Source organism: Pinus tabuliformis, chromosome 4_2 (genome assembly GCF_031772625.1).
Source record: "Pinus tabuliformis cultivar Carrire ecotype Pingquan chromosome 4_2, CPIR1, whole genome shotgun sequence".
NCBI lineage: Eukaryota > Viridiplantae > Streptophyta > Pinopsida > Pinales > Pinaceae > Pinus > Pinus tabuliformis.
In genome coordinates, this window is record NC_142304.1 from 129,848,055 (window position 1) to 129,874,956 (window position 26,902).

At 40.0% G+C, this 26,902-nt stretch overlaps 1 protein-coding gene across 2 annotated transcripts in view; it reads right to left on the minus strand.

Annotated features, from left to right (window-relative positions):
* Positions 1–26,902, minus strand: part of STN7 (Serine/Threonine kinase domain protein) — a 305,972-nt gene that overhangs the window by 78,635 nt on the left and 200,435 nt on the right. For both annotated transcript variants that reach the window (XM_089428318.1, XM_089428317.1), the window contains 2 exons: positions 12,499–12,592; positions 12,321–12,377 (listed from right to left, as the gene is read on the minus strand). In XM_089428318.1, the coding sequence (XP_089284444.1) occupies positions 12,321–12,377; positions 12,499–12,592 (151 nt within the window). The remainder of the gene's footprint in view (positions 1–12,320; positions 12,378–12,498; positions 12,593–26,902) is intronic.

Below are 26,902 nucleotides of genomic sequence, written 5' to 3' on the forward strand. Positions count from 1 at the left end.
TCCACCTGTACTGTTGCAGATCAAATCCATGAAAGGGAAAATCAGAAGCAAATTATAGATGAACTAATGCAGCTGGTAAAAAATATGGAGGTCAGTCAAGAAAAATTTGTAACTGATTATGCCAATGATATGAGAACTTTACGCACCCACCTAGAAAAATGTGATAAGGAGATGGAAATCATGAAAATTAAACACTCTGATCACGTAACCAACATGCAAAGTCAGCGTGCTAAGGAAATTGAGACCATGAAACCTAATCATGACAGGGAAATTAATTTTATGCAAAGCAAGTTATCAGGCTTAGAGGAAAATATGACGATCATGGAACTCAAGCATTCAAATCAAGTGACTGCCGCGGAAGCAAGTTATCAGGAAGAAATAAGTGCTATTCAGAACAAGTTGTCAACTATGGATGATGAAATGACCATCATGAGATTCGATTATAATAATCAGTTGGCTACCTGCAAGCAAATCATAAGAAATAGATAAACTCTATACAACATTGCTTGATGACCATAAAGGCAAAGGACGACAAAGTAATAAAAGATATGGAAGCTAGTCAGATATGTCTTCAGAATAAGTTATTGACCATGGTGGAAGATCATGCCAGGGAAATCTGTACTATGAAAGCTGAACACTCTAGCCAGATGGATGCCATAACGATACAGGTATAGAAATTTCAGCATCAGTCAGTGGATGAAAGAAACAAGGAGATGCCAATAGATCAGAAGCCTCATTATCTGCTGCAACAAGCTCCATCTTATTATGAGGTCCTTTGTTCCATTGAAAAGTGGCTAATTGAAGGTGACCTGGATAAAAGGAAAATTAATAATTAGGTTGATGCTCACAAGGTTAATCCACCAGTCATAGAAGCTCAAGTTATAACTCATGACACTTGTGAGACCGATCCATCATCCTTGACAGAGCAGATGTAGAATGAAGAAAGACATGTCATGCATATCTTACATACTTCATCTAAGAGTTTTGGAGCAGAATGTTCCACATCATTAGTGATACAGCCTGCCACGAAGAAAAAGCGCAAGAGAAAGAAAATGAGAAAAAGATTTGATGCATCAGATGGCCACAACCAACTTGATTTTCGGATAGGAAAAAGTCTTACCGTTTGCAGGATTGGACATGGCACATTCGAGAAGCAACCGACATATTTCCCTGAAAGCAGGCAAATGCTCAGTATACACTATATTGAACGCATATGATGCCATGGGGCATCCTCTGTATTTCTAACCCTACTCCTTGTCTTTTCAGCATTTCATTTCTGTTTTAGGATTAGATCTACCTTTTCATATTACTAGATAGTTAATAAATGAAGAGCTTATATCTTTCCTGTGCTTAATGTTATATGATGATTTTTGGATGGACGCTACTTATGTTTTATTTTGTGTTGCGTGGATGCAGATTCTAGATTCTCACATTCCTATAGTGCAGCAACGTGTCCCCAAATAGAGCCAGATGTTGACCACTATGTGTCAACTACCCATAGCAGTACACCCCCATTTTTCAAAAAAGGGATAGCACCTGATCAACGTGTTCGTGCCATTCGACTATCATCATCAGCCTGATCATGTTATTTTGTAAACCCAGTCTGCATGTGTAAATTGTAAATAATCTTAGCAGATCTGTGTCATGTAATTACCTAGGTAAACCTAATCTTCTAGTGATGATCTACATCTCGGAAGGTTTTTTGTCTCACCAATCCATGATCGGCAGAGTTTTCCTTCAGCCTAACCCCAAAGCCGGAATGGATTTTGTCATTAGAATCTTAGGGGAGTCCTAGTATGTTAGATCGAGTCTATGTAAAAGTGATTTGGAATAATCCTGACTATTTGGTTAGGTTATTACAAATTGCATGATCTGCTAGATTATATTTGTGTCGCGGAATTGGGTTGTCTATGAGGGTCTATGTCAAATGGGTTTTCCCCCTTGAGATGTAAAAATGTAAAAATCATGATGTAAAGTGTCTTCAGGGTTGGAAAATGCTTTATCCCCTCATAAGTCCTAAGTCCTAGGTCCTAGGTAATTTTTTTCCAAAGGCTAAGTTCAAGGGCCCAATAAAAATAATAAAAAAATATAAATAATAAAAAATAAAATAAAATAAAATAATAAAATAATAATAAGTCAAAGTTTTGAGGAAATAAATGCAAAATTTTAATTTTTAAATATATTAAAATGCATTTAAAATTTCGACGGATGAGATTAAAAGAGATTTTGATCCTCATCAATGGTCGAGATTACTTTGACATGGATCACTCTAACTAGCCGTTGGGAAATTTTTCTTTAAATAGGGTGTCAGGGGTCATTTGAGAGGATTCGACCTTGGAGTCGTGTGCTGAGTGAAAGCTCTCTTGTAATCGTTTTCATGTGCAAATAAAGAAAGACTTTGGGGTTAATCTCTGTTGGCGTTACTCTACGGGAAATGTTGTAAGATGTTTTATTTTCTTGCATAGATTTACTTTCAGCCATTGATGTTAGCTTATTGAAGAGTGATTTAGACACAGGTATCTTGTCTGATCACTGAGGTTTGAATGATAGTTTAATTTCTGAATATAATGGTAGGTCTCCATTAGATCTGAATTTCATTGTCGTTTTCTCTCTCTATGTTAATGGTTGAATTAAGCTGTGCAGGAAATCCTTTTTTTGAGATTACCAAGCGTTTGGGGAAGTTCTCGGTTGAACCAGCCAACTACCGAAAAAGCATTTTCTGAAGAGCCCAATTGGTTTTGATCCCGGGCTTATCATTAGAATTTTTCTGGTGGATGCATGAAGGGTTTTCTGAAGCACCTCATACTAAATTTAAAATTCTAAAAATATTAATGTGGCATACTGGCAAATCTGGCTATTTAGAGCCTTTAAACTGTGAAAATTGTAATTATTTAGTTGGTTTTAGGGTTTTTAGTTTTGTTTCTTGCATATTTTGTTTCTGGGTGTTTGTTTTTGTCATTACAGGTTGCAGATATGAAGGTGAGATTCAATCTTGAAGCCAGATCTAGGCCCTGGAGGGTAAGATCTGGCCTCAGAGTCAGCTCTTGCTGGGGTATTTATTTCAGATCCAGAGAATTTTTGTGGGGTTTTCATCAGGCAAATCTAAAGCAAAAGGATCTAAATTTTTTTTTTCAGTTTTTCTGAAGAATTTTGTCATCTGTCTGCTGCTACTCTGGGTTTCATTTTAGTTGTAGAAAAATTTCGAATATTTTTTTAGGGCCTGCGGCCTTGACTTGCGTCCTCTGCTCCAGCGTTCTGCCAGATCCAAGCCATCTCTGCTTTGCCAATCTGCACGCCTCTCCTATATGCAACCTCCATTCTACTTCCTTTCTCCCTTCACGCAGACCATCCCATTGTTCTCGCTGTTATTCGTAACCTACAATGAATTCTTCTGCTCTTCGATCTCTATGTTCTCCTCATTTTCTTCCTGCGCGAGTCTCCATTCCTGCTCTACGCTGCCCATACGCTATCTCATGCAAGCCCGCATCCTCTTAACGCTGCATCATACCAAACCCGTTGCCATTGATATCCACGCATCTCAAATCTTCACCTGCCCATTTGCTACTACCTATAGCTGCTACCCCGCCTCTACACGCAGTTATCCAAGCCCTCTCGTTGCTCTGTCGTGTTGCTCTATACGCAACCATACCCACATCCATCCTCCATCGAAACTCTCACGCTGCTCCTTGCTCCGTCCCTCATCCCTGACCTACGTTTTTCCTTTGAAACCCTTAACTCCCTTTCGCCGCCATCCCTTTCTCCCTCCATGCAAACCTGCATCTTTCCTCTTCTTCCGACCTGCGCAATCTCTACATGCTGTCCTCACGCTTCTTCATCCATTAACTCGCAAACCCTCATCGTTGTCTTCCATGTCCTCCTCACTGCCCTTCGATTTCACCATATCCGCAACCTTGCCTTTTCTCCATCCGCTGCCACAGAAATCCACATCGCTCCCTTTGTTTCCATCCTCCACCTTCACTGTCCAAGCATCTCGCATACCTACGAGAAAAACAATTCGATACATTCGATTTCGTTTTGTTATTTCTCCTCTCTTTATGTTTATGATTAGGGTTAGATTTTTTTTATTTGTCACGTTAGTTCTTTTTAGATTTTAAATTTAGATCTTGGGTTTTGTTGTATAGGTTATGTTTTTTATTTTGATTTAGATTTGAGTTTTGTTTATTTAAAATTTAGATTTTATAAATTTTCACTTTTTTATATATATACGGTTAGGCATTTTAATTTTTGTATAACATATGATTTAAGTTAGGGTTAGTGTAGATCTTCTATTTTGTTTACTTGGTTTGGTTTCATAATTTTTTAGATTGTATTTTCTTTTAATTTTTTTGATTTTCATTTTCACACAAAAAATAAATAAATAAATAAAAAATAAAATTGCTTAGCAGATTTAAAAGAAATTCACGGAATAATCAAGTTGTTAAATTTGAAATTTTTGTGTTAAGGCTAAAGTTTGAAAGGAGAACTTTTGTGGTATCAATGTTTCACTTCTCTATAGTTAAATGTGCTTAAATGTTTATTTAAAGATTAGCTATCTGAAAGTGGTGATTCATTTTATGAACTGGTTATCATTTTGTGGTCATTCAAAGTATTGTATCTTTTGAAAATTTAATTGCTGGAGCTTTGCTAAATTATTAAAATTGATTGTGGTTGCTTGAATGTTTTAATGCCCATCGTATGCTAGACATTTCAGTAAATATTTTCAAGCAATTGTTGAAAGATTTGTTCGTATTTATACTTCCTAAGAATCAAATCAATTATTTGATTTTCACTTCATCTAGCAAAGGCACTGGTCTTAAGTATTTAAAGGGCTAATCAATTTTTCAAATCAATCAAGTGCTTGATTCCCTCGTTGTGTCTCCCAACCCAGCTAATTCCCAGTTGGTCTTCTTTTATCCCATAGGGTCTACCCCCCTTAGCCTAGGGAGACGGCTTAAACGGAGAGATCGAGGATCAGGGTGACAGCCCCCGGTCTGAGCGTTGTCGCGCTACCTAGACAATCTGTGCGACAACAGACCATAAGCAACGGGTGAGACAAACTGCTCTCTCCTCCAAACAGACAACAATCGAGATTGTAACTCCCGAGCGATGGCATCACGACCTCTCATACATGAGGACAAGATGGACTGCACGTGTGATATGACTCTGTCAGGATGATGCTTCCTAATGTTGAAGAAGATTGGAACATATGAAGGATCAAACCATCACGCTTTAGATCAAACATGATTTCATAAGTCCTAGTCATCGCCATAATTCTTAGAAACTCAAGCTTCTTCCCAAAGGTAGAGTCTACACTGTTGTCCAAGTCCTGAAAAGTCTCTACTATCAGCTTGAAGACTCTCCTCATAACATCATCATTGTAAGGAGCTATAGGGGTGGATAGTCTCATGATGTTACTGAGACAAGATACAACTGAGAGTCTAACCCCTTTACACGGTTCCTCCAAGAACTTGTGTTGTATGAGAGAAAGCATAGCTGGTTTTAGTGCCCAAATGAGTTTCTTCCCTTCTAACTGGCTTACTTTGAAGAGGAGTGCATCTAGTTCATCTAATTTGAAAAGGATTTTCCATGTCACCTTCATGTGTTTCAAATCTGTTCCAAGTGCAAGGATTTTGTGCCCCATTTCTGGCTCCTTCTGTAAATCCTTTGACTGCTCTTGTTGAAGAAAGGCATTGAACCCCCTTGAGAAAGGTTTGTTGTTCAGTTTGGGTTTTTGGTCTAGATTGCAGTCCACTAATGTATTGTTGTGTTGATTTAAGAGGTGTTTTAAAAACTCCATTGTTCACTGGTTCCTCATCAACTCACTCTCAACCAATCAACACGAATATCAACATGTGTTCTCTATATCCTATGCTCTGCAAACACTGTTAGCAATACTTTGCCACTGTTCAACAATTAGGCCCTCTGCAATACTATATATTATCGTTCTCAGTAGTTATACAGGGCATCATCAAAATTCTAAGACCTTCCCAACACTTTCGTACAATTTTCAAAAGAAAACTCTGACATTTTGATTTCTTTTACAAGGTTCAATAAATTTATCATTTAAAAATAACCTGTGACTACAACAACCATACACTCTCACCATAAAAACTCACTCAAACTTTGACCATGCACCCTCTAACTGTTACCAACAGTATCCAATAATGCAATACAAACACAACAACAATTTTCTGAGCTCATAGAAATTAGTAGCCCCAACTCAGCTCAAGACAGTAAAAAGACTCAGTCATACATTTTCACCTAACACAACACTTGGCCAAGAAACAATGTGGTGACTACAACAATGTGTGTATGAGTGCCCAGCATAAAAAGTTGCAGCAAGATAAAGGTCATGTCAATGCGTATAAAGTTACAACAATGTAATTTATGCTTACCACCCTAACTTAGCGTCTGTATTGACTTGTCACCATCAAAAAAGAAAACACGTCCTTTTTCCTACAACAATTGGTCAAGTAATTTTTGGAATTCTAGTGTTATAACTCGGCATCCAAGGAACCACCTACTATAATAGCAATGCACACAGTGTTCTTAATCGAACCATACAAGTCTAATGTCATGTCCCTTCTCAAACACATTAGTAATAGGGTGCTGCTACACAATTTTGTACATTTTTGACTAAGGAATAGGGCCCCACACGTTTGACTTAGGGACTTAGGCACCAAATCGACTTTATTTAGCTACTAGTGGAATGTGGGGGCCACCCACATAGGAGTTCAGATTAGCCATTTGATATTCTTGGAGAGAAAATCGAATGGGTGGATGGAGGGGCCCACATGAGCCTAAGGGGGCCCAAAGAGTTATAAAGAGAGATCAACTCTCATTTTGTTTTCATTCTGAATATTTGACAAACAAACTCACTCTTCTACGCTCTGCTACTTAGCCAGTCTACTGCCTGTTTAGCCACGAGTCTTCCACAAGGAAGATTCAACCTCTACTTTGGGGGAACATCCATGCTCGCCCTAGGGAGGCTGTTCCACAGAGATTGCAAGTGTTTCCAGCAGCGATTCACAACTCAGCCAACCATGCAAAGGAAGGGATTGTATGTTTTCTGGGCAGCCAAAAATACGCAGAGGTTGATTTAGCCAACCAAGAGGCCCCTCACTTGCTGGGAGTTTTCAGGAGCAAGGAAGGTGGAGGACTGAGGGTATTTTATCAGTGTTTTGCAGCCAGCCAGCCAGTACACATAGCAGTATACATTTATGGGCAGAGAGACTGCGTAGTGGCCTCCAACAGCAAATTCGTGGGGCTTGATTGAGTAGCGATTAGGGCCAAGGACCATCCGGGAAGCAAGAAATCGGATAGTACAGGGAAAAGCAGCATTTAGGGGTGTTTCCAGGTGGATCTGTAGGTTGCTTCCTACAAATCGAATTTGGCAGCAGTAGCTGGAAAGTAGCTCCGAAGAGGCCGAAAATCCAAAGTCAAAATCAAAGAAATTCCCTTCTGGGTTTTTCTGGGTCTTGTCCAAAGAGTCTAAGGCTGAAAAGACATAATTTTCTGGACAGTTTTTGGGCACTTTCCAGCAGGGCGAAAGTCAACAGATGTAGCCGGAGAGCAACTCCCAAGAGGTCGAAAATCCAAAGTCAAAATCAAAGAATTTACCTTCTAGGTTTTTTCTGGGTTTTGTCCAAGGAGTCTAAGGCTAACAACGCAGAATTTTCTGGACAGTTTTTGGGCACTTTCCAGCAGGCCGAAAGTCAACAGATGTAGTTGGAGAGCAATGCCCAAGAGGCCGAAAATCCAAAGTCAAAATCAGAGAAATTCCCTTCTGGGTTTTTCTAGGTTTTGTCCAAGGAGTCTAAGGCTAAAAAGGCAGAATCTTCTGGGCAGTTTTTAGGCACCTTCCAACAGGCCGATGTCAGCAGATCGATAGTTTATTGGGACAGTGCAGAGCATAGTAGAGCAACAGCTGAACAACCATCTTTCCAGCTATTCTACCACCTGGGTTTGGTCCAGCTTGTCCTTGAGACAAGCCCAAGTGCACTACTCCATTTATATAGTGTACTCATGCTCTCATATTTCATAATATATGGCTCAGCAGTTCCAGCGTTATAGTGTTTCATAGGTGTTTGCTAAATGTTTTTAATTTTCCACTATTGCACTATTTGTTTAATTGGTTTATCACTTAAATATTCCTGTTTAGGAACATTACATCTAAACTGGTATCTCCATTATACTTTGATCAACCTATTGTGTGAATAAGCATAGGTGTATACGGACAACGATTCTCATCACATAGTCCTCGACCGTCGTTTTACAATCAAAATGCTCTATTGCAGGTGGGTCATATTGTTTATGCACATTACTATGCGCTCTGTTAAACATACACCGCTCGGACTTTGATTAAGCATGTCTAGTCTTTCAACAGCAAGACGCATCGATCCCTATTGTGACCACTACAGTCCTCGTATTCCTTGCATATGATCTCGACACAGCTCGATTCCCTCTCTTAGCACCTTTGCAATACAGTTATTGGTCTCGTAGCTTGATTGGCTCCACGACTACAGTTCTTAACTGCATGTTACATGGAACGGCCCGTTGATCTTTGACACTAGTTGCAACGCTTGGATAATGGGACTACTCACTGATAAGCTCGGCTTTTATATCGGTCTCTTTAATAAGAATTTCGACACTCAGCTTCAAATGTCGCAGGCCTTCTCAAGTCATGATTCACCAAACTCGACCCCGAAAATAATTGATTTGCACTTCTATTCTTCGATTGATAATGACGTGACCTTGATCTGCTTTGGTCAACGGTAATGGAGTGCGACATTGTATTGGTGGGGATGAGCAATTGCAATGGCGTAACGATGATCCTCTGCTACCACAATTGGCTTTTCACTGCCATGCATATGCAATATTCGTCGTCTTCAAGTGTCGTCTAAGCTAATGATGATCTAGAATAGACCTGTGCTACATCCTCTGTCAACGACCCTTCCACGAACTGGTGTGCAAAGTCAATGCACTCTTCCTCCGAAATAGGGGATGCACAACGATCAACCAAATTTTAAGTTGTAGGCATTGCCTGACACATGAATCGAATTCAAGGGATCCAATGCAGCCCCTTAATGGATGAATCGAACAGTCCATGGTGAATTCATTCCCTTCGACTAGCGCTTTTACTGAAATCTGTGCAGACCACAATCTACAAATTTTGATTTCCACGAATTGCAATTCGTATTTCACCAAAATTTTATCAATTCGGCCTTCTAAGGATATCTAAAATAATTTTATTTGCTCTTGAAACAATGGTGGTTTCTTGAATAATTTTGGTATTACACAAATAATATTCGGCCCTCCTTAATTAACAATGCTCTCAGTCTTCAATAATTTAGCGCTCCAATGATGATAGGGCCTTATGGCTTGAATTCAACCCTCCAATACTGTAACAATTTAGCAAGATCTATTTCGTTCCTTGAAGAGTATATCAATCCTCTGCAATAAAAGAAACAATGACCCTCGAATACTTAAATTGAAACTGAAAACCCAAACCCGCAGGCTGAGCCAAAATCAAGGCTCTGATACCACGGTAATGTCCCAAATGCAAAAATTTGGAATAGGCGCTTCACATAAAACTCATCTATTTAACAGAAGATTGCCATGTAAAATTAAGCAAAGAAAACACTGCAATCCATAACACCATGAATAGAAAAATACTCAGCATTATTATATTAGATAAACTAGGGTTTTACATGCACATACAACCCGTATAGCTGAGATAGCTGGCCTCAAACAGATCTACAACAATGCCACAAATCAGCCTCCAAACAACTAAAAAACCATACACTGCAACCTGTGAACCCTGAATGGATTTACCAAGGGAAGAGATAGGTGCTCGCCCACTCTCACTGAATCACTCGAGGGTTTCCGTACTGGGGCTACTGCTGGCGTAGAGAACCAAGTTCTCAACCTCACATACAAGAAACAATATCAAAACCAAGATGTCCTCCAATGGTCTCCTCCTCCTCTTTTATAGATCTGATGGACCCCTCTAGAATCTTCTATTTTATTATTATTTTAATCATGGAGCACTTTTCCCTCTTTTATTTCAACTAAAATATTATTTTTAATGCGGGAAAATGGTAAATTGGCCACCATGTCTCCTCAGGTCATTGGGACTCCCATCCAAAAGTCTCATCATGTAGATCTTCTCGTTCCAGTTCCAACGAGCTATTACACTAAGGTGTTCCATCAATTAATCTCCCCGGAATGCCACCTCGAGCATAATTAATTAAGTTATGCCCAACAATAATGTTGAGTTTTGAAAGATGTCGGAATGTAATGGAACGAAAGGAAAATTGTGATGATGATGGAATATGCCGAGCGAATGCCATAAAATCCCATAAAAACTCCTCAAACTCCATCAGGATCCCTGATGACATAAACCTGCTCCACTGGCTTGGCCATCCCCTCTCCTGGAAATCCACCCTGGCTCTACTATGAAGAAGAATAAAAATGGGGACATGACATCCTCAAAGGTCAAATCAAGACTTATCTTCCAGGCATGATAATATGACTTGTCATTGAACTTATCCTCAGTCTTAAAATATGAAGTAGCAGCCATGGAGACTAGTCCTATTAAACAAATATCTTGGTGATGATTGTTTCTCTTGCTTGGGCTTGTCCTCACCTTAGCTCTGATACCATGTTAATTTTAGATAACAATGGTATGTTCTATGCTTGCAACAATTACTCCAATGTCCTTTTATTAGCCCAATGAAAATTCCACTTTAATTTCCAATAGCAATCACATAAACCATTAATTCACATTGACAGTAACTGTAGATAGAACATAAACAATAAATGTAGAAGACAAGTCAAAACAAGAAAACACCAATATTTGACTAATGCCGGGGAAAAACCCCCAGGGGGAGAAAACCCTTAATCAATCCTTCTTATTATCAAATATCAAATGTTCAGCAGAGAGAGAATGTCCAATAGAGTACAATGATGAAAGTCAAAGTCAATGTGACTTGACTTTTGCAAAATATCCAAACCAATGTCCAACTGATGAGGTCAAATCTGATCAGCTTGATGAAGGTCTGCAATTCTGAAAAGTCAACAGCAGTCAACTTGCCCTAACTAGAAAGCAATCAACATTCAATGCAACAGTCAAACAACTCCTCTTGAGCTCGGTCAAAGTCAAGGATACTCAACCTTCCTTGGTGGTCAAACAGCAGCAAAAACAGTTAACAAAATGGCAGTCAAACCTGGTCAAATGATGAAGTCACCCTGCAGTCAAAACAGTCCTCCAAGCCTGCAATCAAACCCAGTCAAACAGCTCCTCCTGCCTCGGTTCTTGTGTCAAATAATGCGGCCTGCTAGGACAGATCATTTTCTGGTCAAAACACAGTCAAAGAGTCCCTCAAAAGTCCAAAACTGAATGCTGGTCAAAGTCTTCTCAAAACATAAAGTCAACGCAGGTCAAAACAGCTCCAAGAATTTGCATGTGTGGAAGAACAGCTGCCTCAGATGTACGAACAAATCTGATGAGGAGAGAGAATCATGTGTGTGAAATGTGACAAATGAGGTTGAGGCTCTTCTTTATTTATATGTGTTGGAGGGGGATTAATTTGTCTAATTTGACCCCACGCTGACCTTGACCAAATTTGCACCTGTGGGCTTGACATCAAAAACATATTTCTCCTTGTCCAAATTCGGTGTTTCGAAGGTCGATTTTGGTCCTCTCAAAAAGAAGATTTTTTTTCCAATAATCATCTTAGGCTAATGAGCTGCCCAAAGTGGAATTTGGCCCTAGTTGCACATTTTAACAAAAAAAATTCCCACATTTGGGTGTACATCTTAGGCGACAACAGTCCTAATGCTTTTAAAGTTGAATTTCCAAAGTGTAATTGCTTAATGATAAACTGGAAGCGCTAAAATAATATCTACATCATTGGAACTAATTTCGATTGAAGTTTAGGTATTCCAGTTACCAAGTTATAAAGTTTAATTTTCTGTTTACCATAATCTGAGGATTTTAACAGAGGAGATATGTATGAGTTGTTCACAAAAGGCATTATTCTGATTAAATATGCTAAATAATTCAATGTGGCTCCTTGTTATGACTTTAATTCTGCTCTGATAGCACTGAGGAAGAGGATATGATTCCAATGTGTAATATAAGTTGTATTTTCAATATAAGACATATACATGTATAAATAATAATACCAATCCACTTTCTTGTAATACATGAAAAATTCAAATGTAGGAAAACAACTAATTAATTTACAACCTATACATCAGATGCAAAGCTAAAATCCATATAAGGAGAGTATTTAGGGTGGAAGCTTATAACATACCATCTGTAGAAAGATAAGACCTGCGCTGTAAATATCAAATCTGTCTGGTAAGTTCATCTGTATCATCATCATCATCATAATGAAATACAAGCAACTGGTTTCAGAAGATATGTCTACATATTAAACATAGTTGGAGTGTTGGTCAAGCTCATGAATGGAACACATTAAGTGTACAAACCTGCCAGAGAACAGGGGAAAGTGCAGCAGCCACGGGAGCAGGGGGGGCAGATGGGGTCTGTGTACTCATAATATATTGCTCAGGTGCAGCATACCTACAGGAAAAAGCAGAAGATACCTGGAGAGATTACTCTAAACTGCAGGAGAAAATATCTATAGATTATTTTAAGCAGCTTGAAGTACAAAAAGTCTAAAGCAAGCACATCGTACAACACCACCAGAATGAAATTTTTGAAGGATGGCTATGTCGTTCGAACATTGAAGAAAAGCATCATAAGAGAGAAATAAGGAATCCATGGCATCAGAACACCATCATTTATTATGACAATATAGATATCATGCAGATGGCATGCATTTACTACAGAATAGCCAATTTCTCCAGTATAAATATTAAATATGTTATTCAAATGAGAGATTGATGACAGTAATTATTTAGCCTCGATTATATGTTTGAAAATTGCCTCACAAAACTTTTTTGTTCATTGAAGTGCTTTTAATCAAGGAGCCCTGCCATTTTCTCACTCAAGGTTCCAAGTTACTGTGTATGTACAACAAACTTGGTATGAAGCAATGTTGCGAACATCGACATCAGGGTAAAATCGGCAAGGGTCTGGAAAACCAAAAAATTGGGAAAATCAGGAAAATATCAGGGCAAACATTGGCAAAATTAAGATACCATAAAAATATCTTTAAAAATCGACAAACATCGGCTAGGCCAAAAAATCATGATTTTGAGATAATATCGGGATGTTATCGAGATGTTCGCAACACTGGTATGAAGGACCCAGTAATAGTAATAAATACCAAGATTAGTATGATCATTCCCTATCATCCCCAAAACAAACATTCAAACCAAGACTCCAAGTAAAGAGTGGAGCAATATTCAATCAGTAATGTGCCTGAGAAACAAATTTTGTGGGATGAATAGTCTCACCTGGCAGTACCTTACAACACTTCACCAAATGCAATAATAGTCTTTGAAACTTTGCATGAGGTCCAACCCTCAATGCTTATTATTGGTTTCAATTTTGAATGAAAAAGTCAGTTGCTAAATGGGCAGATTAATGAAGTGAATTGTAAGCATGTTGAAAAACACTAGGCCAAAGCCAAGCTAATACAAGAAACAAGATGTAGAATTGCATCGAATTCAACAGAAGGTCACAGTTTCCAATTGCAACTATGTATAATTTCAACAATATCAATTCCTACTTCCAGGGTTCTTGATCATATACAGAGATTGAAATTAGAGAACCAGATGGCATTCACATAATTAGCAAAAAGCAGCTAGGTTAACGTTCCTCTAGATATATAATGTTGCCACCATCAAATAAATGGAGTAACAAAACAAACACACTATGAACCAAAGCCCAGACAGGTCAACATATAATTGATGAATGTCCAATCAATTTAATCATAAGCTTTGTGTTGACAGTAGATGCTCTTGTCTATTTGTTAGAAACTTAAAACCAGCCCAGTTACAAGGTCATCTGAGGGGTGTGTCTTTGCGGGATGATACAAAGATGGAGAATAATCATTTTGTGGATGATTCATTCTGGTCTATGCATGCTGATCAAGACTCAGCAGTTGGTGCTGAACATTGTCAGTGTTTCTTGAGGTCTCTCGGGTGTGTTTTAGTGATCATAAGACAAATTAATGGCTGGTTGATCTTGATGAGCCCCCTCCATGGATTCCAACAGCATGGAATTTTGCTTGTTAGGTATTTTTACCCTTTATTTTGGAATAGGGATGCTACTTAGTACTAGTGAATTTCTTCACTACCGTAGTGATTTTCATCACTCAGTCCTGAATATTTGGGGGACTCACTTGGTTTTATGTATTATGATGAGCTGGAGTTTTATGACTTACTGATGGGTCACATGATGTGGCATGGCTCCTCTTGAACATTTGGCTTCATCCTGATTTTTGGGCATCTTCATAATGCCCAAGGCATTGCTCAAAACAGCTTGGGGTTACTTCTTCATACATTGGAATTCTCATGCCATGCCACGTCCTAGTTTCTTGAGCACTCACCTTGTTCACCATTTGGAGGCACGCGTCACTTGATTTGATGGGACATCCACCTTGGAGATTGCATTGGGGGTTCTGTTTGGCACTTGTGGACTTACTAGTCCCTCCCTTGACTTGACAAGAATATTGGCATGATTTAAGAAGGATGATTACACCGTGTTGACTTCGCATTTGACATCTTCAGGCTGATTTGGAGGGGCCATCAACTTTCAAGGGTTATATTCATTGCTTGTTGAGCTTTTGTGCCTTGGAGACCCATGCGTCCACCTTAAGGGAGACTTGGGAGTTTTCTTATGGTGCACTCCTTTTCATAACAGGGGAATGACGAGGACAGGGAGGTGCATTTTTCGGATGGCTAGAGCACACCCCAAAAATTATCAGGGGAAAACAATTATATATAATAATAACAATATAGTCATAAAATATTAAAAATTTAGAATTCACTATAAACATTTGTAGTTGCTTCAAGTTTGTAAGCATAACAAGCTATACTATATAGTAGTGTTGATAAAATGACAGATTTTTCGGGTGGTGTGCCGAAAAATCATGATTTTTTTGGCCAGCCAATTTTTCGGTTTGAAAGAATCAAGATTTTTCCCAAATTTTTCCTGATTTTTACCAATTTTTTCCAATTTTTGCCATTTTTGAAGAAATGAATATATTTTGTATTTTTTAATGTTTGCCATGGTTTACTGATTTTTTCACCAATGTTTCCAAGATGTTTTCTAGACCCTCATCGATTTTTTTCTGATGCCGATTTTTTCAACACTGCTATATAGTATTATGCACAACTCTTACACTCACCAATTATGAAAATGATTGAGGAATTTAAGAAAGGATTGTGTGATATTAAATTGTTGGCTGCTAGACATGAGAAACATGTAGTTTACTTTTAGGAAACTTAAGTGTAATTGTTTGCAATTTGCAATGAGGTCCATGAAGGGTCTATGAGACAGAGAAGTGTCTCTATAGCAGTTTTTCTTCCTCATATTTCTTACTAATCATGATTATGTTAAAACATAAAAAACATTCCCTTCTCAATAGGCTTTGCATATTTTAACAGCTGTGTTGAAAACCACCATAAAGCACTTTGGTTCTGTAAAGAGATTAGATTTATATTTCAGATTAAGATGATTGAATAGGAATTTATTCAAACATTTAGTATGTGATCCAAGCAGTGTTTTTAAAACCGGAACCGGTGACTGGACCAGTCCACCTAATGAACCGGTTTACCGACCGGAACCGGTCTAACAGGGACTGGTTTGGTCTAAATGAACCGGTTTTAAAAAAATACATTAAATAATTAATTTTTAATGAAACAAAACTATTTTTAAGATGTAAAACAATGATTCCAAGCCAATAGAGACAAAATATGCAAAGTTTGCTCATTTATATACCATGTAAAGGTGAATATATCAAAATGGCACCGAGTGCAATACATATCATCGACAAAATAGCAAAATACATAAGCAATGAGGCTCTAAATGGCCTATAAAGTCCAGAAACAATGCTGCAAGCCATGAGGCCATTGGCCTACTACAAGTCTACAGTGTACACATGATCAATCATCAAGTTCATCACCACTACTAGCCACAAAACTAAAATGATTAAGCACGTTATGTGCAATTACAAAGTCATCATAACGTTTTGAGATTTTATTGTTGCTTAGTACAATATTCTCTTTCTCTCTCCTCTTCATTGGACAGGGGTTGTGTTTGGGGACAAGTGGATGATCTGACATGCTAGTTGGAGTATCTAGGGTATGTTTTAGACTAGGAGTCACCTCTTTCTTGTGGAAGTGTCATTGGCCAGAAACTTTTCAATAGGTGAACAATCCATTCAACATGAGATAAATTTCTACCTTAGACCAAATTTGGCTCTCCAGATTTCAACCACGAATGCCAGTTCTCGGGAAGATATAGATACTCTTCAAGTTGGAACCAAAGGATGTATGCTCGCTCTCTCCCTTCTTATGCAAAGAAGTAAATATGGTGTTTCCATTTTATGGCAGCTCCTAGATGGGTCAATCTTGACGTACACGTATGTTGATTTCTACTCTAACACATGCAATGTATTCAAAAGGAAAAGAAATGATATCAGTGAGTTGCCTTCTTTTCCAGTTAATCACATTGATAAAGAGAGAACTAGAACGAACACGACAATAATGGGAAGGAAAGACATTAGTAGGCAATACCCAGACAATTCACATTGTGTATCCATATAACATAAAGATTGCAAAGGACCATGTCAATCAATTTTCCTATTTTTTAAAATTCCTCATGTTTTGACCTTCTAGGCTAAATTTTTCCCTGTTTTGTAAATCCTCGTCACAAATTACCAAATAGTAGGCCGCTTTTTTGAGTTGATGGTGGGTGTGCCTCTAACCGGCCGGTTTAGGACGGAACCGGCCAGTTTGCTAAAAACCGGCCGGTTCCGTCCTAAACCGGCTGGTTAGGACCGGTTTATTCCAAAAAATAGCGAAATGGGTGATCTGACCGGGTTTTTTGGCCGGTTTCGACCAGTGGGTCTGCTAATCGGCCGGTTAGACTGGTAACCGGTTAGCAAGACCGGTTTTGAATACTATGGATCCAAGTGATTACAATCTAATTGTTTTCACAATGCTTGAGGTTAGGATGCTGGAAGCAATGGACTAGAATGACTCCTAGAAACCCATGTGCAATATGTAAACGCTGAGATGACCCAAAAAATGAAAAGAACAATAACAATAACCACAATGTAATGTCCCAAATGCAGAAAATTTGGAACAGGCACTTCACATAAAAACTAATTATGCATTTAACAGAAGATTGCCATGTAAAATTAAAGACAACAGAGCACTGCAATCCATAACACACTGAACAAGAAAATTCTCAGCTTTATTATATTAGGTAAGTTGGGGTTTTACATGCACAAACAACCCATGTAGCTGAGATGAAAAGTTGGCCTCAAATAGATCTACAATATTGCCGCAAATCGGCCTCCAAAACAAACTGAAAATATATACACTGCAACCTGTGAACCCTAGATGAATTCACCAAGGGAAGATGGGTAACTCACCCAATCTCTCTATATCACCCGAGGGTTTCTATCCCGAGGCTACCAATGGAGTAGAGAATCACGTTCTCGACCTCACATACAAGAAACAATATCAACTCCAAGATGTCCTCCAATGGCTTCCTCCTCTTTTATAGATTTGATGGATCCCTCTAGAACCTCCCACTTTATTATTATTTTAATCATGGAGCACTTTTCTCTCTCTTATTTTAATTAAAATATTCTTTTTAATGCGGGAAAATGGTAAATTGGCCATTCTGTCTCCCTAGGTCACTGAAACTCTCATCTAACCATCCCATTATATAGATCTTCTCGCTCTGGTTCCAATGAGCTATTACACTAAGGTGTTCTGTCACGTATTCCTCCTAGAATGCCATCTTAATTTAATTAATTGAGTCAAGCCCACTAATAACTCAGTTTTCTGAAAGTTGTTGGAATGCGTCGGAACGAAAGGAAAACTGTGCGGATGATGGAATATACCAAGCGAATGCCATCACATCTCATAGAAACTCCTCAAAACTTCCTCGGGACCCCTGATGACATAACCTGCTCCACTAACCTGGCCATCCCTTGCCCTGGAAATCCACCCTGGTTGTACTATGAAGAAGAATAAAAATGGGGACATGACAGTCCTCCCACCCCAAGATTTCTTTCCCTCAAGCAATCCAGATCTGTGGACCAATTTGGTGGCGCAACGCAACTGAGACCCAATGCCTGGATTCCATACGAACCACTACTCCACGTCACGCCTCCAAGCAATCGAAACATGACTGGATCCTCCAATACCTAGATCCCATGCCCACCTTTAACTCAACCTGCTACTAGTAAATCCATCTGGATCCCAATGCCACCAAGAAGGAGCATCAATGCTCCATGGCTCCTACTGTGCTATAACTCCAGCTGTGAATGTTGCCCCACCAACTGCGTACCATCTCATCACTTCTCTCCAATCCAACCCTTGGCATGGACCAAGGTCAATCTCATCAGGCTGATGTCGTGCTGAAATAATGATGTGTGGCCAGCCTATATCTTGCTGCGAACTGAAGCATGTGATATCCCTCACCTCTGAGGGCTCCTACAATACAATGCTCCTGACTAAAAATGATACTCCATCAAAAGGATACCAACTCATGATCTCCCGCCAATCTAAGTCATGGACTCCGATTGAAGGAACAAGTCTACTATGCTGATGTTGGTCCATGCTGAACTCATGCTGCTCTACTTGTTTGGACAGCCATATCTATCAAGCAAACCCTGACTCTCTCCCTGTAATGGGTACAAGTGGCCAAACTATGCTGCAAGCCCCTTCTATGTGTCGATTTGTGGTAGCATCAGATGTGCTCTGTTGTCGCGCGGATTGACACGACAACGCTCAGACCGGGGGCTGTCACTCTGATCCCCGATCCCTCCGTTTGAGCCTGTCTCCCGCGGCTAAGGGGGGTAGTCCCTGTGAGATGATGAGACCAACTGTCGACCAGTTGGTTGGGAGACACGAGATACGATATAAAAAGCACTCGATGGATTTGATTAATTTAATAGACCAGTGCCTTAAGAGATTGTGGTTAAAACGATTACTTGTTAAATGATATAAAAAGATGGACCATGAACAGCAATCATCTATCATCAGCTAAATCACAATGCTCCTAGAATGACCAAAACGATATCCAGCAATTGAGAATTTTCAAAAAAAAGATAAATGCTTTAAACCACCACGAATCATAAACCATTAACCAGATATCAATTTCGCATCTCGATTTGAAAATTTAGATCTCAGCATGAAAGATACGACAATTCGCGAAAAATAACTGGATCTGATGAAGAAAAATTTCCACAAATTTTTATTTTTTTTTTAATACTTTTTTCGAATTTTTTATTTTTATTTTTTATTTTATTTTTATTTTTATTTTTTAATGTTATATAAAAAAAATGAAAATTTAAAATCTAAAAATTTAAATTTTAAAATCAATTCTAAAACTAAGCTTAATCCTAAACTAAACTTAAAAATAAATTAAAATCTAACCTAAAGTCTAATTAAAACTTAATCTAAGGACTAAATATTAAAAAAAACTATTTTAAATAAAAACAAAACTACACGAAAATTTTAAATCTAACCAAATCAAAATTATAAAACAAACCTAAGCTAACCCCTTTTCATTTTTTTTTATATGAGTTAATATTAAATAAAATCCCAAAACCTTTTTACAATACAAAAATCTAACCAAAATAAAACGAACTATAGCAAAAACCAAAGATTAAATTAAACTTTAAATCACAATCTACGCTAACCTACGCCTACGCTGACGGAAACGCATCCAAAACTACAGCGAAGACTTGAAAGTAAACTTACGGAACTGATTTTGAGCGCTCGACTTACCAAAAATTTAATTCAACGAAGACGCAGTTACCTGGCCCGTCCACCAAAATCACGCGTTTTCACCCAACGTATTACCTGGTATCGATTCCGCGTTTTCCCTTTCTCATTGTACGTGGACGTGTGCAGATCCGTGAGATTTCAATGGAGGAACGCAGGCTTGGCTATGTCTCAGAACTCGACGCATGATGTATTTACCACACAGAAAAATTTGAAGTCGAAAATTTGTTTGTTGTTGCACCTGCAGCCTTGGACGAGTTTTCAATGGCATACGATGGCAAAAGAAGTGCAGCGGGGCTATGGAAAGAAATGCAGGGAGTTTGCAGGTTTAACGTGGAAGAGCAGTGTTCTGGCTGTTGTTTGCAGGTTGGGTAACTTCTGCAAGAGGCATGCAGTGAAGAGAGAGCTATAATGGTAATGTTTTCCTTGCGTTTTGAAAGGCAGAAGAGGAACAACTGCGTGGAGAGGAGGGACAAGCAGTCGAATGGAGCAGAGTTTGAGAGAATGAGGCAGCGTGAAAACGGTCACGTGTTGCAGCGATGGGTGACAGCGGAAGAGAAGACTTGGCCCGCGTGGAATATGCGAATGTGACTGAGAGTCCAACGGATTTACGCAGGTAGACAGCAGAGAAATGCAGCATCGGACGGCAGCAAGAGACACTGGCTGCTTCAGGTTTTGCAGCTAATGGAATTGATGTGAACCTTTTTTTTTTTAGATCTGCAAAACCCTGGACAGCGAAATGACAACCCTGCAGAACTTAATTTTTCCTCCAGATCTCATCTCAGGCTTGTAGCCTGCAAAATAGAAAACAAAAGCCCGGCAGATATATGCAAAATTTTGGAGTAAAGCCCTTCGAAACTAAATTAAAATTACACAAAAAAATTTACAGCTCTAGAACAAAATCAAAACCCTAATGAAAAATTTTGAAACCCTAGATCAGCTAATAAATTTATAGATTTGGCCCCTTAACAGCCAGATTCAGCAGTAAGCACGGAAAACATTTTAAAAAACAGAAATTCCAGATCGTCACTGTGAAGAACTTCAGAAAATCTCTCATGCAAACTTAGAAAAATAAACCGAATGATAGACCCAGGATCAAATCCAACTGGGCTCAGCAAAAAATGCTTGCAAGAGTTGGCTGGTTCAGCCGAGAACTTCCCCGAACGCCCACAAAATTTCCTTCAATGATGTTTTCTGCACAGCTCAAAACAACTGTCAATAAAGAGGGCAAAAATGCTGCTAGATCTCAGGAAGTAATGGAGATACCTGCCATTACTTCAGAAAACCTAACAGCACCCAAACCCCAGCAAGTGAACAAGATACCTGTGCTCACAATACTCTACAAAAAGCTATTATTAACGGCTGAAAATAACATATGCAGAAAATGAAACAATCTCACAGCATTTTAAGAGAGTAACACCAGCAAGATATGGACCCCAAAGTCTTCTTTTATTAACCAGAAACAGATTTACAAGAGAGCTTCTTCAGTATCTGACTCACAGATCCAATGATCTGAAATGACCACCTAAGACCCTATATAAAGGAAATGATCCCAACGGCTAGTTCGAATGATCCATGTAGAAATGATCTCGACCGTTGATGAGGATCAAGACATCTCTTGATCTCATCCGTCGATTTATTCACTTAAAATATTATTATTTTTTAAATTTTAAAACTTTTTAATTTTTTATTATTTTTTATTAAATTTTTAAATTTTTTTATTATTTATTATTTCATTTTATTTTTTTAAATTTTTAAATTTCTTAGTTTTTATTTATTTTATTATTTTATTTCATTTTTTAAATGGATCATCGAACTAAGCCTTCGGAAACATCACCTAGGACCTAGGACTTAGGACTCACGAGGGGATTTACAACATTTTCAACCCTCAAGACACATTTCATGATGACTTTTTACAATTTACATCTCAAGGGGACAAATCCACTTAATACAGACCCTCACAAAACACCCAGTTCTGCGACACAACTATAATCTAGCAGATTAACACACTAGGATTCTCCTAAAGTTCTAATGACAAAATGCATCCCGGCTTTGGGGTCAGGTTTGAAGGAAAACTCTGCCGATCATAGATCGGTGAGACAAAAAACCTTCCGGAACATAGATTATCATAGAAAGTTAGGTCCACCTAGGCAATTTTACATACATGACTCTGATCTGCTTAGATTATTTACAATTAATACATGCAGACTGGGTTAACAATTAGATTGATCAAGCTGCTGATGACTGCTGGATGGCACGGAAACGCTGATCAGGTGCTGCCCCTTTTTGCAAAGAAAAGGGGGGAGTACTGCATGGGTAGTTGACCGGTAGAGGTCAACATGCTCTAGCCATGAAAATTGGTGGAGAGGCCAAGGCACATAAGATCTCTAAGACTCGGAAATGGTTTGGGGAAATTCCACACGGTTGGAGAGATATTAAAATAATTAATATTTTTAATAGGGTTCCCAAGTCTAAACTTAGGAAAATTAAAATATTAATGGGTATTAATATAAAACTGGGTGAGAATGTTCTAAATGACATGTATCAAGCCAAATCTAATCTTAGTCGTTGATTAAAGACTTAATCTTGATTGTTGAAGACTTAACAGGAAAAGTATAAGAGGAGGCTTGAGGGTCAGTTGGAGATACACCAAAACTGATTAGTCAGTTTGATTTTCTGGAGCGGGGTTTGCTGAGAAAATTCAAACAAGTGATCTGTTGCAGCGAGAGGCAGTGAGTACATAGCAGAGAGGCATATATAGTGCTTGAGGGTCAACACAGTGATTAAAGAGGTTAACACAGAAGGCAGCCAGAGCTACGCAAAGGCAACAAGAGCCACACAGAGGCAACTAGAGACTGCACAGAGGCTGAGAGGCCTACGTGGGTGACGCAAAAGGCCAGAGGGTTGATGCAGAGAGGCAGAAGGCCGATGCAGAGGGTTTTAGAGCTACATTGAGGCTCGTAGGGTTGACGCAGAGCCTTGGAGAAGCGTCGGAAGGATTTTCGTGGGGCAGACTTGCTGAATATTTGTATCCAAGAAGAGGTATTACTGTCGTGTAAAAATCTCTGTTGGGTGACCCAGTTCGGCACCCTAGTTGTACTCAAGAAATCTGCATAGTAATAAAACCCTCAGAACTGTTGCACCGGTTTTCCTGCATTAGGTTTTTCTATGGACAATTGTCCAAAAATAACAGTGTCCCTTGTGTGTCTGTCTCAGTATTTTTTCATTTGTTGATCTGTATATGAGTTAAGGCTACATTTGTGTTTATTTTGATATTTATATGCATAAATAACTTGTTGCAAGGAGGATTGGAGAGGAGCGGTTCAACATTTGGCGGGAGGATTTCCAGCAAGGAAATCAGGACTTAGAGGGAGATTTCCAAGAGGGAAGTCGAAACTCAGAGGGAGTCCAGAAGAGGAGCAGAAATGGTAGTGAACGGGTTGAAAGATCAGGACAGGTTGGATGGGGCTTCCAACTTTGTCATCTGGAAGGCCAGAATCCTGGCAGTCCTGGATCAACATCGCATCAAGGACTTTGCCTTGAGACCCATGGCTATCCCAGTCGACCCAGTTGAGAATGAGAAGTATGAGGATGCAATGGTGAGGGCAAAGTGCATGATCCTTGATGGGGTCAAAGATCATGTCGTACCACATATTGTTGAAAAAAACAAAACAAAGGAGATGTGGGATACTTTGAAGACATTGTATCAAGGCTTTTCCGTGCAGCGGAAGATGTTATTGGAAAATCAGTTGTGGTTGTATCAGATGTAAAAGGGAGAGCAAATAGATCCGTTCCTCCTCAGATTGCAGGAGATTCGTGACCAACTTACTTCCGTAGGGTCTACACCGGATCCGGAATTCATGGTGAGGACAACTCTGAATGTAGTCTCCGAGGAGTGGGAGACATTTGTCCAAAGTATTTTGGGCAGGGCTACTCTTCCAGGTTGGGAGGAGATGTGGGCAGCTCTTCGCCAAGAAAAGCTCAGATGGTTGACCAAGGCAAGGAGTAGTGGCAAGGGAGGTCGAATCAAGAAAGATGAGGAGGATGCGTCTCTAGCATCTGTGGGATAGCAGGGGAAGAGGAAGAAGAATGATATCTCCAAGGTGAAGTGCTTCCATTGTGGGGAACTGAGACATTATGCATCCCAGTGTCCCAGGAAGAAAAACAAGGGAGATGCTTCCGACTCCAAGGCAGCTCCATCTAAGGCAGAGAAAGAAGTGGAGACTGATGACGACTGTGCCATGAGTGTGTTGGAATTTCTAAGTCTATCCATTAGAAATTTTTCCTGTACTATCTAATTTATTTCTTCCTACTTGTTCAGTTACTTAACAAGTTATTTACCATGTAAATATTGAAAATAAATACAAGTACAATATCAACACATATAGATCATCAACTAAAAGAAACAAGCACACAAGTGACACCATTGCTTTTGGATTAATGTCCCCGGAAAAACCTAATGCGGGAAAATCGGTGCAGCTATTCAAAGGGTTTTATTATTATGCAGTTTTTAGAATACAACCTGGGTGCCAGAAATGGCTCACCCAACAGAGAATGCCCTCGGCAGTAGTATCTCTCAATCGGAGACAGATATTCCTGCTAAATCACCAGATGAATGATCCCACAGCAACAATGCAGCTTCTGCTGCTCTGCGTCATTCTGATAGGGACTGCGTCACCCTATCCAACTCTCCAACTCCAATCTATCCCACGAAAATCTCCCAGTGTTGCCTCTAGGGCCTGCGTCAACCTCTCTGGCCCAGCGTCAGCCTATCTGGCCCAACTTCAGCCTCTTGGGGCTCTACGTCAGCCACTGCATCTCACACGCTGGCCCTCTTTGGCTCTGCACAACTCCAGGCTACCTCTGCATGTCCTCTAGTTGCCTCTGCGTGGCCTCTAGCGGGCTCTGCGTCAACCTCTCCCGGCTTGTGCACTGATCCTCCTGGTACTAACTCTACCTCTCTGCTATGTATTCACTGCCCCTCAACTGCAACTCTGATCGCTTCGCTCAATTTCCTCAGCAAACACTGCCCTAGAAAATCGAGCTCTTGATCTCTCTTGGTGTGTTCTCCAACTGACCCTCAAGCCTCCTCTTATACTTTTCTCGTTGGTCCATCAACGGCTTAGACTAAATCTCTAAGCTAAGATTAGATTTCGTTTGATCCATGACTTTTGGACCATTCTAACCTAGTTTTATATTAATTCACATTAATATTTTATTTTTCCTAAGTTTAGACTTAGGAACTCCATTAAAAATATTAATTATTTTAATATCTCCCAAACTGGTAAGATTCTGCCCAAACCATTCCTGGGTCTTGGAGATCTCATGTGCTTTAGCCTCTCCACCAATTTTCAAGGCTAGAGCACATCCGATGCTACCCCAAATCAACACTCCCTCTTAGCGAGGACTATGCTTTAGTAATACTCCTCACTGAGTATCACCCTGATCATCCAGCATCGGTCCATGTGCTGATGTTAGGCCTCCTCGCCCAACATCCTTTGCACTGCTGCATCATGTACTGCTACCCATGGCCTTGCCACTGCCACTGTTGCATTCGTACGACAGCTCCCTTTGCATCTGTGCTGCTGCCCATGGCCTTGCCACTGCCACTGTTGCATTTGCATTGCATCCCCTCTCATCATGCTGCGTCGTGCTGCCCATAGCACTGCCACTGCTAACTGCTGCACTGCAACTCAGTTACTGAGAAGTAAGTAGCTAATCCTCCCAATTCTGACATCTTTGTCAAGCTAGAAACACTCCCGATGTTGAAGCTCCCTCTATCGCTGACAAGTGCTCCCTCTACTGACCTCTGCACTGCTGCAACAACTCCATGCATCTCGCACTGCTGCCTCACGCTGTCCCGAGACTCCTGCATTGTAGCACCCTCTGTCGCTCCATCCGCATTCGTCTCTATCGACATCTGTCAGTCCTGCTACTCCTCTTCGGGGCTCCCGTAGCAAGGTATAATCCAAGAGGTTGGTTACCTCGAGGATCCTGTCCCTCATCGCCTGTAGTCCATCTGACTACAACTCGATCTCTCCCCACTTCCTCTAAAGTGGCGCATGAGCACTCATGGCATAGTCATCATCTGTCTCCACTTCTTTCTTCACCCTCGCTGGCACTGCCTTGGTCTCAGAAGCCTCTCCCTTGCTCTTCTTCCTTGGACATTAGTTCGCAAAGCGACCCAATTCCCCATAGTGGAAGCATTTGACCTTAGAAAGGTCCTTCTTCTTTCGTTTCTCCTGCGTTCCCGCAGATGTAGAGCAACATCCTCCTCTTCCTCCTTCTTGATTATGACCCCCTTGCTGCTTCTTCCCGCCTTGGTCAGTCGTCTGATCTCTTCTTGACGAAGAGCCACCCAAAGTTCCTCCCAATCCGGAAGGTTCGACCTGCCCAGTAAGCTCTAGACAAATACCTCCCAATCCTCTGAGACTGCGTTCAGTGCGGTCCTCACTAACATCTCCTCATCCGGCGTGGCCCCTATGGAAGTCAGCTGATCCCGGATCTCCGTCAATTTCCCGAGGAAGATATCTATCTGCTTGCCCCTCTGCATCTGGTATGACCATAGCTGATTTTCTAGAAGCATCTTCCTCTGCACGGAAGTATGCTGATACAACTTCTTCAGGGCATCCCACATCTCATTTGTCGTACCCTTCTCGGCAATATGTGGTACCACATGATCCTTGACCCCGTCAAGAATGATGCACTTAGCCCTGGCCATTGCCTCCTCGTACTTCTCATTTTCAGCTGGGTCAACTAGGATCACTATCGTTTTCAAGGTGAAGTTTTTGATGCGATACCTGTCTAGAATGGACAAGATCCTGGCCTTCCAGACTATGAAGTTCGAAGCTTCGTCCAGTCTATCCTGATCTCTTAGCCCATTCACTGCCATTTCGTTGCTCCTCTTTCAACTCTCTCTACTTCCCTCCTGAAAGTCCTCTGATCGACTCCT